At 40.5% G+C, this 12,178-nt stretch overlaps 1 protein-coding gene across 1 annotated transcript in view; it reads left to right on the forward strand.

The window, feature by feature from the left end:
• Positions 1 to 12,178, forward strand: part of USP37 (ubiquitin specific peptidase 37) — a 36,366-nt gene that overhangs the window by 20,098 nt on the left and 4,090 nt on the right. The window contains exons 18-23 of the mRNA XM_017825398.1: positions 3,607 to 3,859; positions 5,848 to 6,014; positions 7,812 to 7,872; positions 10,019 to 10,134; positions 11,404 to 11,473; positions 11,994 to 12,132. Of these exons, the coding sequence (XP_017680887.1) occupies positions 3,607 to 3,859; positions 5,848 to 6,014; positions 7,812 to 7,872; positions 10,019 to 10,134; positions 11,404 to 11,473; positions 11,994 to 12,132 (806 nt within the window). The remainder of the gene's footprint in view (positions 1 to 3,606; positions 3,860 to 5,847; positions 6,015 to 7,811; positions 7,873 to 10,018; positions 10,135 to 11,403; positions 11,474 to 11,993; positions 12,133 to 12,178) is intronic.

Genomic DNA, 12,178 nt, shown 5'->3' on the forward strand with positions numbered 1-12,178 from the left:
AGTGAAATTGATGTCAGATAAGGGTTTTTTCTCCTAATTAGCACTGCAGTGCTGGAAGGGAGTGCTTTGCTAATTGACCTCTCTGTACAGTTGTTTTGGGTTCCCACGGGGAACAGAGGTAATTGCATTGCAAATGCATTTGAGTTTTCAGGTTATGTGTACCAGCTGCTTAGCAGTTTGGTCAGTCCTTTGGGCAACTTTCACTAATAATGTGCTGTCAATAATAAAATTATGCAGTAAAGCTCTTGATTAAATTAGATCCAGTACAAGTTGGGCTAAGCAAAATACTCAGTTGAGAGAATTTTGTGCACATCCAATCTGTGTCCCCTCTCAAGTGTGGCTTTTTAAATGCTTTTAGAATCTGAAGCTAACAGCCTTTGGAGGCGGACCCACAGAAGTGTGAAGAGACCAAGCTTATTGGTGTAATGGCACAGTTAACTTCAAATTGCCTTTGAGCTCTTCCTTGTGACTAGTGTTCATGTTGCCAAGTGGTGTTTTTTTTGCTTCTGTCAGGGCAGTGTATTAGCAGGTTGATGAGTTCTGTGGGAAGGAATGATGATCCAGAAGGGAAAAGAAGCAGCTTAGAGGATTATCTTGCAGTACCACTTTCTTCTGTTAAGACTGTTGCAGGCCTAATGCTTAGGACAAGCGTCCGGCATCTCTGCTTCTCTAAAGTTTTTGACAATGTTCATAGGGTTATTTTAATCAAGCAGAGACTTGTGGTCTTGATTATGACATTAAAGGACAGATGTAAAACTGGATGAATAGCATTAAGTAACAAGAGGAAGATATCTACAGTTTCTGATCTGATGGGAAGATCAAACCAAGGGAGGGTCCTGATACAGTATTTAATAAATGATAAAATAGATACTGAGTATTAAATTTTCAGTAGATCAAGAGCTGGGAAGGGCTGTTAGTTTGATGAAGCTCAGAACTACAGGTAAGAATGATCTTGACAAATCTGAGAAACTGTATAAAAATAGGAGGGGTTGTTCGGTAGGAACAGGCTAAAGGTGCTAATCCTAGCAGGATTAACCAACTGTAAATGTGGGATGGGAATAGCTGGGAAGGCAATGGACCTTCAGAAGGGACATGAAAGGACACAAAGTCAGGCAGGTTGAAAGCAAAAATATCTAGACAAAGCCATAGCCCGCATGTTGTGTAAAGTAACTCTCTTTTTCCTCAGCGTTGAGCTTTAGCTGGAGTTCTGAATCCATCTTTGGGTTCTGGACTGAAAAGAGTTACAGATTAATTGGAGAGGGGCCAGAGGAAGGGAACATGAATGGTCAAAGGTCTAGAAAGGAAGGTTTTAGGAGAAAGTACAGGCAAGTGGTCTTCAGTTTGGTCCCTAGTTTAAGGAGAAACCTAAGCTAATAGAAACACTTGAGCTGTTTTCCATACCCATGCTGGATAGAACAAGAAGTAATAGACTAAACAGCAGAAAGTAATTTTTAGATTAAATATTAGGGAACACTTTCTGATGCTCAGGATGTGTAGGAATGGAATGGATTGCTTTGGGAAAAAGCAGAAAACCCTTTCTGAAGGTCTCAGGAACAGGGTAGGCAACCGCTGTCCTGCATGGCACATCTATACCTGGCTGTGGCTGGGGGAAGGAAATGAGCTTGTCTTTGAAGTCCCTCTTATGTATAGAAAAGGTGTTTCAAACTGTCCTAATTTATTATTCCTTGAGTTCTGTTTGTGAGGAATAGTGGGTAGTCTCTATCGCACAAGCCCTGTGAGTGCAGAAATTGTGGGAATAAAACCTATTAATTTGAATAACAGATTAACTACAGGCTTTACAGCCTGTTGTGGGAAAGAGGCAGTGGTGGTGATGATTCCACATAAATGACGTTATCCTGTGGCCATGCACATTGGCCACTTCTCAACCACAGGCATGACCAACCATCTGTTACCATTCTCGGACCTTCTCAGTGTTGTCCTGGAGGACCTGGTCCTGGTCCTTGGAAGGGGCATTACTGCTGCTGCACCATTTTCCTTGATGTGATTCTCATAGCAGATGTGGATGAGGAAAGCATTAAGGGCTTGGCAGTCACTTTGTGTGGCCAGGACATCCCCTGCCAGGCACTGCTTGCAAAACACCCCTGCCATGTGGGAGAACGGCTGGAATAGCATCTAGATACAGCTGTGGGTTGTAGGGGCAAATAGCAGTTATCTAGCTAAACAGGGCAGAGCTGAAATTCCTGTGATCTCTGCCTCTGCAGATGTAGTAGTATTTGAAGGACTTCTTAAAAATGCTTATTTAAAGCAGCCTGTCTTAAAGCCTTATCTATTTTAAATCTATGCAAATAATGTCAGTAGAAAAGTTATATTCAAATAATGCACAGATGCTGCCAAGTCTTTAAAGTCTGACCACTGAATTAGTGGTAGTTGTTGGCAGAAAGCCAGGAACTAGGGTTTGCTGAACAGCTAAACCTGTTTTGATGTTGGTAGCCTACAGGTGCAGAGAGAGAAATCAGAAAGCTTAAATAGCAGGTACTCTGCTTTCCTTATTTAGGGAATGAATAGGTGTGAGGAGAGAGGTTTGAATTTGTCACTTCTAATTCTTGGAGGGCATCATGTCTAGAACAAGAAGTTTAGTTGGCTAATTCATTTGCTAATCTTGTTTGATAAGGCAGTTTTAATACAAAATGTTTGCTCTATAAAAGCTTGCTGTATTTAACTAAAATGCAGTAAAAAATTATTTTTGTTCATTTTAACAAAGTTCTGAGATCCATCCAAATGCAGTTTGGAATAAGACCTGGAGAAGTACATTCTGATGGTTCCTATCTTACTTTATTTTTAACATAATATAGGAAAAAAAAATCTAAGCATATGGTAAATAGTATAATTGGGTAAATATGCATACATGGGGGTTAACCTCTGATTAACAGTTAATATCAAAATTATTGAAATTATTATTTGCAAACCACTGTGGGTATAGGAGTTGATGAGCATCAATTTTAGGAAAATAACTATAAAAAAATTCAGATTAAGACTAAAGTTTTTTTTCTTTCTTCCAATTTAAAGTTATTTTGTTCTCCCTGGGAGAGAATAATTCCTCCCTTTCCCTCTGTAACTCTTTTCTTACTTGGTTTGCAGTCATATGGCAAGTCTGCAGCACCAAACCTAATTTTAATTGCTATTCATACCAGCCCCATTTCAGTTCCTATCCTCCCATCCCTATATTCAAGTTCAATTACTCTCATGTTGCTGCTTCATCACTTGTTAACAAACTTGCAATTTCCCTGCTTGTATCTCAGCACTGTCTTGCCAGGGGCTTCTGGACCATTCATCAGGACCTAAAGGGGGAACGTGTGTTGAAGGAAAGGAGGGAGAAGGGAAGAGTTATCTTGTGTATGTTAATCCACGGGGCCTGTAAAAACTGGTTGTAGTTTATATTTAAATATTATTCCTTGGAGTGAGTGTAGCTACAAAGGTTGTCTCTCCAGTGAGTCTCGTATAACTATCTGTTGAATGTTGACAGAGCCAAGCTCTCGCTCCCTGGGGTTAATAAAATTTAAAAAAAAAAAAAATCCACAGAAATGTAAAGCTGATGTTATATACCTGTTTATTCAAGCACTTAATCATAACTCCATTCATCTCTAGGGTTCAAAAAGAAGTAAAATGGAGGGTGATAAACCTGAGCTGGGTAATGCTGGTTTTGATGGGATGAGCGAAGATGAGCTGCTAGCAGCTGTCTTAGAGATTAGCAAAAGGGAAGCTTCTCTGTCTCTGAGTCATGATGAAGATAAGCCCACAAGCAGCCCAGACACTGGTTTTGGAGATGATGAAATTCAAGAATCGCCGGAAAACCTGGAATCTATGGAGATAGAGAAGCCCAGAACAGCGTTAGACTCAGGTAAGACAAAGTAACCATCTTAATTGGACTATAGCCGGCTAAAGCAGGTTACTGATAGCATCAGGTTAGTAATGTCTGGTGGCAGAAACTGGATGCAAGTGCACTGCTGAAACTCTCTGACTTCCTTGGAGTTTTCTTACAGTTTCCATGTGTATAAAGCATTTAATTCATTGAATTGTGAAAATGTATTTTCTTGTATATCTGTCACCTCTCTGATTTGGGGTTAATTTCCATTTTTTCTCTATTGATTAGCACATACCTCTACAGAGATTCCTGTGCCAGACTTCAGTGTACTAGGATTTGGCCGTGTCCTAGAAATGAATCCTTCCATAATCAGAAAATATTTTCATTTCTGTAGCTGTTGCAGCCTGGGCAGCACAGCAGCAGTGTTCACATGGCAAGTGTGCAAGAGCGTGTGGGGGCTGCACAAATGCAGTTATTTTGTCACTAGTTACTAATGTATTTAACTATATCTGTAATTTTTCCTAAAATTTATTGTTTATGTGAGAGTAGACTCTTAAGTATAAGAGATTCAACAAGTGAATTATGGCCTCTGACCCAGAGACACCATTAAGTACAGGGAGGAGCCTGTGTGATACCAGTGTGGGGAAACTGAGTCTTTCTTTAGCTAACTGAAGGAAAAATGAGTGTTTTATCATTTGTTGTGTGCTACATGCTTTCAGTCAGATTTTAAATTCTGCTAGTGTGGAAAAACAGACCAACAATATGCTCTTGTCATCTAAGAGCCAGGAGGTTAAATATTAACAACAAAATACCCCAGTATTACCAAAAATTACATTTGTTTCAATGGACAACTCTTGACAGCCTTGATGTTGGAAGGCAGTGTGTAAGAAAACTAAGTCTGTGCTCAGCCTGGTTTGTGCCCTCCTTTATGTACACTAATGTTGCTTATGGTGATGTGAGAGAGCTGTGATAGAGCGTGGCCATGTAAAGGTATCTCTCTCAATGTTTTCTTTGGAAAGTACAATGTAATTATTTGAAGGCTCTTTTGTGGCACTTAAGCAAAAACTATGTGTTTAATAGAAGTTCTGTATTTCTTCATACATTTGAAGTTTTCAAAGGTCATGTTTTGTTTTCCATCTTAAGAGGATTAGACTGATGGATTATGGTTCTGGTGGTCTTGTGTTTAAGGGTTCACAGATACTGAGACCTGCCACCTATTATCCTTGTTAATAACTAATCAGCAGATACTGAAGTCTGCATAGGGCAAAACTATGAAGTTTCACATGCTGCTTGCAGTTGGAGCAGGTCCTGACACTTAATCCAGTTGTAAGCAAGTGGGAGAATCAAAGTGTCCTGCACCTGCAGGAGGTGTATGCAGTGGTTGAATGAATGTTCATTCCACAGGTTTTGTAAAGCACTTCTACCAAAGTGTTCACTCTAAAAGTGAACACTTTAGAGTGTTCACTCTAATTTGCATGAATTATAATCTTCATGCACCTTGAAAGCTGTACATAGTGTTCACAAGATTGAGTCTCCTACCTGAAGGAAAAGGTGCTAGATTTAAGCGGTGCTTGAGGTTTGTGCTTTCCTTCATCTTGCCTATGATTTGGCTTTAGTTGTGGCTTCATCTGTAGTACTCCAAGGTATAATATGCAATGCAAATTTTTATAATCCATGGTTTCTTATAGAGAAATTCAATTGTCAGCTTCTTGGCTGCAGAAACCTAGTGGTGTGTGGTTTCTTACTTCAGTTCAGCTTGCTGTTTCTGAGTGAACATAAAAGGCTAAAAAGAGAACAGGTACAGGGATTAATGAAATGGTTCACTGTGTGCCAGTTAAAATGGTTATAAGACTGTGCTTTGGAGCTTTTTCCATTTGACTCTTGTGTGGGGTTTTTTATGGCTGATGAGCTCTCCCTGTCAATAGATGTCACTGTGCTGCAAGGATTGTGGTGATTTAAGGAGGAATTAGCTGGTTACAAACAGAAGACCCAGGAAAGCATAACTGTACTTTCTGATTCCTCAGGTCCTGCCAATTTCACAGAGATAACTAAAGATTTTGATGAGAATAAGGAAAACAAAACTCCAGAAGGCTCCCAGGGGGAGGTTGACTGGCTGCAGCACTATGATATGGAGAGAGAGAGGGAAGAACAAGAACTTCAGCAGGCACTGGCTCAAAGCCTTCAAGAGCAAGTAAGAAATAAAATTTCCTTCCTTGAGTTACCTTCCTCAATGCTGGAAACCTGACAGCTAAAGTAAAAGCCTGTGTTCAGGCAGTAACTGCAAGGGCATTCTGCTGCTTTTTTGAGATAATCAGATGGGGGAAAAGTTTGGGTTTCTTCTAGCTCCAGTGTCAAGTAGAGTGATGACACTGGATACATCTGGGAACATTTTGTAAGAGCTTTGAAAACTGCGTATCACATTACAGACCCACAGATTTCTCAAAGCTTTCCATGCACTTTTATACACTGTCTTGTCATATTATATTAGAAACAATGATAAACAGAACTAAACTCTTACTCTGTTACCAAGGATCCAGCCCACCTTTAGCTTCCCTGGTAGTTGTTTCTTGCAGCATGTTGTGTCAAGACTTGGGGAAAGAGGGAGGTTTCAAAGCCAAGGCTAAGAACGGCCATGTTAGGTCAGGTTAAAGATGTGTCTATAATGGCCTTGTTTCGGGGGCTTAGTGAACAGTATAGGAACTGAGCATTTATGTGATCCTTCCCTCTTAGTAAATTGGAGAAAGGATCACAAATAATTTAGTCTAAAACAAGTCCTTTAAATTAGACTTAGAAAGAATGGGGAGCTCGGGTTATGTGCTAACCATGTGTATTCCACTTGAATTTTGAGACCTGTAACTGATTTCTACAAATTTAACCAAGCCACTGGGAATGAATCAAGCACTTAGCCAGGTCTTTCTTTAAATAGGTGCCCTTGTCTACTCTCTATTAATACCAAAGCTGTCATGGTTTTCCTTATGAGATCTGATGTTTCCATGGCTCTTGGATTTTTCTCTCCCATTACTCATTATGAGGTGCTGGTTGGTATGTTCCATGCCAGATGTAGCTTTGATTCAGCGATGCTGAGTAGTTTAACAAAGATTCCCAAACGCTTTAGAAATAGTGAGATAAAAGGCCTCATGCTAATAATGTAAAACTGCCCTTTGAGTCTGTTTCTGCTACAGTTCTGAAGCAAAAATCTGCTATTCTAATGACTTGGGCATGGAAATGTGGTAGCTGTGGTTGTCCTGATTTGAAATACATAGTTGGGGTGCTGCATTCAGGTGTGCTGAAAGCATTCAAATCCTGAATTAAGAAACCAGCTCATTAAATATTATTGACTGGCTTGCTATAGCTCTGGGCTTTTCAAGAGTGATGGGAGGAACAGGGGCATGATATTATTCAAACATTAGAAGTGTTTGTTGACTTGAGGTTTCTTTGCTACTTGGTCATGGTAATATTCTTAATACCTGGTTGTTTAGTGTTGTCTTTTTGCATCCTGTCTTTGTGAATACACCTGTTACATAGAACCACTAGCTCTACTTTCAAATGGCTTACAAATAATAAAATCTGTTGGGATTTAATGACTCTGTCCTCAGCTGGCTTTGGGCAGAAGTCTAAATTTTGCCGAAGTGTGAGGAGCTTTGTGTGTAAGTGACAGCTTTCCTTAGCAAAGGGTTGCAAATTCATTCAGATGCTTTTCAAATTAATGATCCAGAGAAAGCATTTGGTGTTACTAGAGACTTGCTCTGCTGCATACCAAACTTCAGGATCTTTGACAAGCCTTAATGAAGGTTTGTCCCAGGTTCTGTTGCACGGGAACATTGGACTCTCGCTGGTTGCAAACATTCCTTCACACAGAACCTTTAATTTACAATGTCAAGTTTGTTGTAGAAACCAGAGCAGCACAGTTTCAATGGAAAAAGAGCACTACAAGAATTTTAAATAGTGAAATGTCTCAATGAGCTAAGTTTTGTTCTCTTCCCATTAGGAGGCACGAGAACAGAAAGAGGATGATGACCTCAAACGAGCCACGGAATTAAGTCTACAAGGTGAAACTTACTTAACTTCTTCCAATGTGTTGCTTTTGAGGGAAAATTGATCTGTGCTTACGAGTGCAGCTCCTGAGTGTCAGTAAGACAGCTGGGATTCATATTCTTTTGGTGTGTGCTTTGTTGTGTTTGGCTTTGTTCACGGTCAGCTTTTCTTGGTTGTGAAAGCAAATGCTAGGAAAAACTTTATCTGAATAATTGCTTATTTCAGTCTCTTGAGTTTTTAGTTAGGTATAGAGTTATATAGAGTGATGTGTAATATATCATATAAACCATATATAATAAGTGGTTAATACATAATATTAATCTAGAGAAAGCATAATGGGTCTTGAAATTTTGTATTCTCTGCAAAAGCCAGCATGGTAATGACTCTAGTCAGAACATAAGGATTATTACTTACTTGCATTGTTATTTCAGTGCTGATTAACGAATGCACTGGCCTTACCTGGGCAAATGAATCGGTGCTATATTGTGTCTGATAGAGGATGGGGAGCAGACAGACCTCACTGCAAGGTATAGCTGTTGGGAGTGAAAAAAGAAACAAAACACATACCTGTCTTCTCCAAATCCAGACAGCGTGGTAGGCCTCAGGCACTGTTTAACATTTGTGTGAGGCTGGCATGCAAGTGATTTCATACAATCTGGCAGAGCAAAGCATAACTGAGAGAAAATTCCTGCTCCAAAGAGGGAGAGGGAGAGGTAGTGAAGTGTTGCATTAAAGTACTTGTAGTTGCTCAGGCACTTTTAAAGGCCCTCAGTCGTTACTGGATGAACCCATGTTGGCTTCTGAAGAGAAGTAAGTTGAATGCTAATTGAAGCATCCCCTAGTATGAGCTCTGGCAGACTGAGTGCCCAGTCCCTCTCAGGTCTTCCTTGATTCATACTGAGGAAGAATTCAAGGCTATAAATCCTTTATCCTCTTGATTAGCAGTTGCTTGGCTTAAACAAGAGCATTGCCTTGCTACTGTCTCATTTGTAAGGCATCAGCCAGTTCATGGACATGATCATAATCTTGAACATAGAGCTGGTAGCATTTGTCTTAGGAAGGATCCCAGTGATGCTGTAACCAAAGAACCACTAATCATCCTGGGACCATTGGTGAAGTGGCATTTAGCAATTTTCCATGGCAAGTGCTTCATGCAGAGACCTACCTAAGTGGTTGTGTTCTTGGCTGTAGTCTAGCTTACAGCCCAAATAAGCATGGAAAGCAGCAGTAAAGGATTCTCAGTTGAAGGGAGTCATCTATAAACTTCCTGAGAAGATTATACTAATCCAGTGTCTGATGACTTAACAGGATAAGCAGTATGAGAATCTCTTTGGCAAAACATGTCCATCATAGCTGGCGTTACAGTGTCTTCAAAACAAACCAGAAAAAATTCCCGGACAGTGTCCTGTTAATCTCAACTTCTCATCCACCCAGGACTCCATAGCTTTAATTTAACTGGTGAAAGCATAGCTACTTCTCCTAATGAGTACTGTACAAAATCTTAAATTAGTTGGGTAGCTGCAGAACCCCAGGAAGTTTGGAACAGCGTGTACAGGGAGCAGTGGTGCCTTCCGGCTCTTTACAGAAAGCTGCCTGCATTTTGCTCAGCCAAGCAAACTGGAAGTTCCTGTGGTGAGCGGCCTTCTTACCATTGAAAACAATGAAAAGATGCCTGCTGCCAGCAGTAGCATTTTGATGCCAGTTTTAATTCAAAAATGCACTTTGTTAATGCAACTTATAGTTAAAACTGTAATTCATAGCTTCTCATTGCAGAAACTTGCAGTTCACTGACCAGACCGGCTGTACTTCTCTTACTGTTGTTCCTGGCTGCAGGCTGCTGGTGCTCTGGAGCCAACTGGGTGTTTAAATGCTCTTTTGTCACCCAGCTGTCATTGCCATAGTGCCCTTTTGGAAAAGTATGAGGGAGATGATGCTAAAATTAATTCCAAGATACTTAACTGTTGCTCTGACAAGTTGGGAAAGGGAGAGAGAGAGAGTTTTTATTTGGAAATTCCAGTAGCTCTTGCTTTCCTTGGAAAGGAAGCTCGAAATTTTACTGTGCTTATTTATGTGGTAGATACATCTGAACATGTTGTGAATTCTGAACCTGTTGGAATTCCACAGCATCTCACACAGTATCATTGTTTCCATGCTATCCAGAGTTTAACAGCTCTCTCCTGGACAGCGTTGGTTCTGATGAAGACTCTGGAAATGAGGATGTTCTTGACATGGAATATTCAGAAGCTGAAGCAGAAGAGCTGAAAAGAAATGCTGAGGTGTGATCTATGGTTTCAAAAGCCAACTGAGGAATATGTCCCTTCTTTACCATCGGTTTAGTGTTGGAGGTAGTTTTACAGAGCAGGTGTAGAGACTAGAAAGGTCTTTTATGTTCAAAAGCGAAAACATAAAAAATTTCTATCCATAGGAGTCTGGCTTATTGTGTTATTTTAATTACAAAAAAACCCCAAAACAAAACTTCAAAACAAATCAAAAACCAGAACATAAAAAATAGCTGCAAGGACCTTCAGAGTTTTTCTGAGATGAGGATAATCTTGAATTTTATACCAGAAACGTTTCAGTGCCCATAAAGCAATGGTCCTATGAAATTTTTACTTACAGAGAGAAAAAGGAGAGGGCTGCAGTCAGCATAGTAGTTTAGTCATAGCACCATGGGGTTCTAGATGGTGAACCACCAAAACTGAGAGGTTATGGCAAGATCTTATTGCCATTAGGGACACCTGAGTGTAACCTGGGCTGTGTTGCTGGCCACTGGCACACTCAGGCTCCACACAGCAGCACTGTGGAAGTTACCTGCTTGCCTCAGTGGAAAGAGTACTGTGTTGAGGGGGAAAGGTTCAAATAATTGGAGTTTCTTTGAGCAGTTTTAATTTTCTTACAATGCTTTTTCAAGTTTCTTACCCTTAAACTAAGAGTTATGTTTTAAGAGTATTGTCAGCAAATAGTATCAGTAATGTTTCCTGGTCAGAGAGGATTAAAAAAATAAATTGTCAAAAGCCAGTGAATAGACAGAGCATGTTTCCTGCATGCAAAGAGGGTGTCTACTGATGTTACAGGTGCAGGACAAGAGAACTTGGGCTACATATCTGGTATCAGCTGTTAAATCTGTGTACCATTATCAAGGGTATTTCTTTGATACTTCAGAAGTAAGCATGGTGTTCCTTTTGGGCTTTTTTGTTTATTTGGTGGATTAACTCTGACATCAGTGGGAGTCGCTCAGGAAATGGTTGTTTAGAGAACTATGCAGTGTAGAGCTCGTGTCAGCATCTGTTCTGAGGTCAGAGTGGGTCGTTTGCCTGTTCATTGACTTGCTGAAAGATTAAATAAGATGGGAGGCTCTTTCCCACTTCTGGAAGGACTCCTTGTTTGGTGTGAACCAGGGTGTCTGTTTCTGTAATCCTTGATTGGGTTGCAGCTTTGAATACGGTAGCCAAAACTGGTATCACAGGTACAAATCATCTTATCTATGAGCTACGTGGTAAAGCGAATGCCTAAAAGCTTTAATTGTTTGGTTTTTTTTTATTCAGACAGGAGAGCTTCCTCACTCCTATCGTCTCATCAGCATCGTCAGCCATATTGGAAGCACATCATCTTCAGGTAAAAGATACCATATTTTATTCTTCATCTCTTATCTAGTTTAAAAAATCTGTAATACAGAATTACCGTAACAGGATTATTTATAGAGAAGAATCCAGGCAGCAAAGCAAATCTACAGTCATGACTTGCTGGTGGGGGAGCAGGTTGAGGGTGTCATGGTGCCTGTGGAAAGCGTACAGTTTATGGGCTCTATGGAATTGCTTGTGCTTGTTACCAGCTGATTGAGGGAAAGATGGAGGGACCAGGATCTGAAAGGTCTTTTAGCATTTAAATCTGACATAGATGGCTGGAGCAGGGTATGTAGCTAACCGGCTTACTGGTCAAACTGCAGCATGGAAAGAAAGGTGCCCAGAGAAGCTGCGGATGCCCTATCCCTAGAGGTGTTCAAGGCCAGGTTGGATGGGACTTCGGGCTACCAGGTCTAGTGGAAAGTGTCCCTGCCCCTGGCATGGGGTTTGGAACGGGGTGATCTTTGAGGTCCCTTCCAACCCAAACCATTCTACGATTCTCTGTTTTTAAGGTCATTATATCAGTGATGTCTATGATATCAAGAAGCAGTCCTGGTTCACCTACAATGACCTGGAAGTGTCTAGAACTCTTGAGACCACCGTTCAGTGTGACAGAGACCGGAGCGGCTACATATTCTTCTACATGCACAAGTAGGTGACCTGGGGAAGTTTGGTGCTAGTAATTACCTCGTGTTTA

Source organism: Lepidothrix coronata, unplaced genomic scaffold, assembly GCF_001604755.1.
Source record: "Lepidothrix coronata isolate B3197 unplaced genomic scaffold, Lepidothrix_coronata-1.0 Scaffold118, whole genome shotgun sequence".
NCBI classification, from domain to species: domain Eukaryota; kingdom Metazoa; phylum Chordata; class Aves; order Passeriformes; family Pipridae; genus Lepidothrix; species Lepidothrix coronata.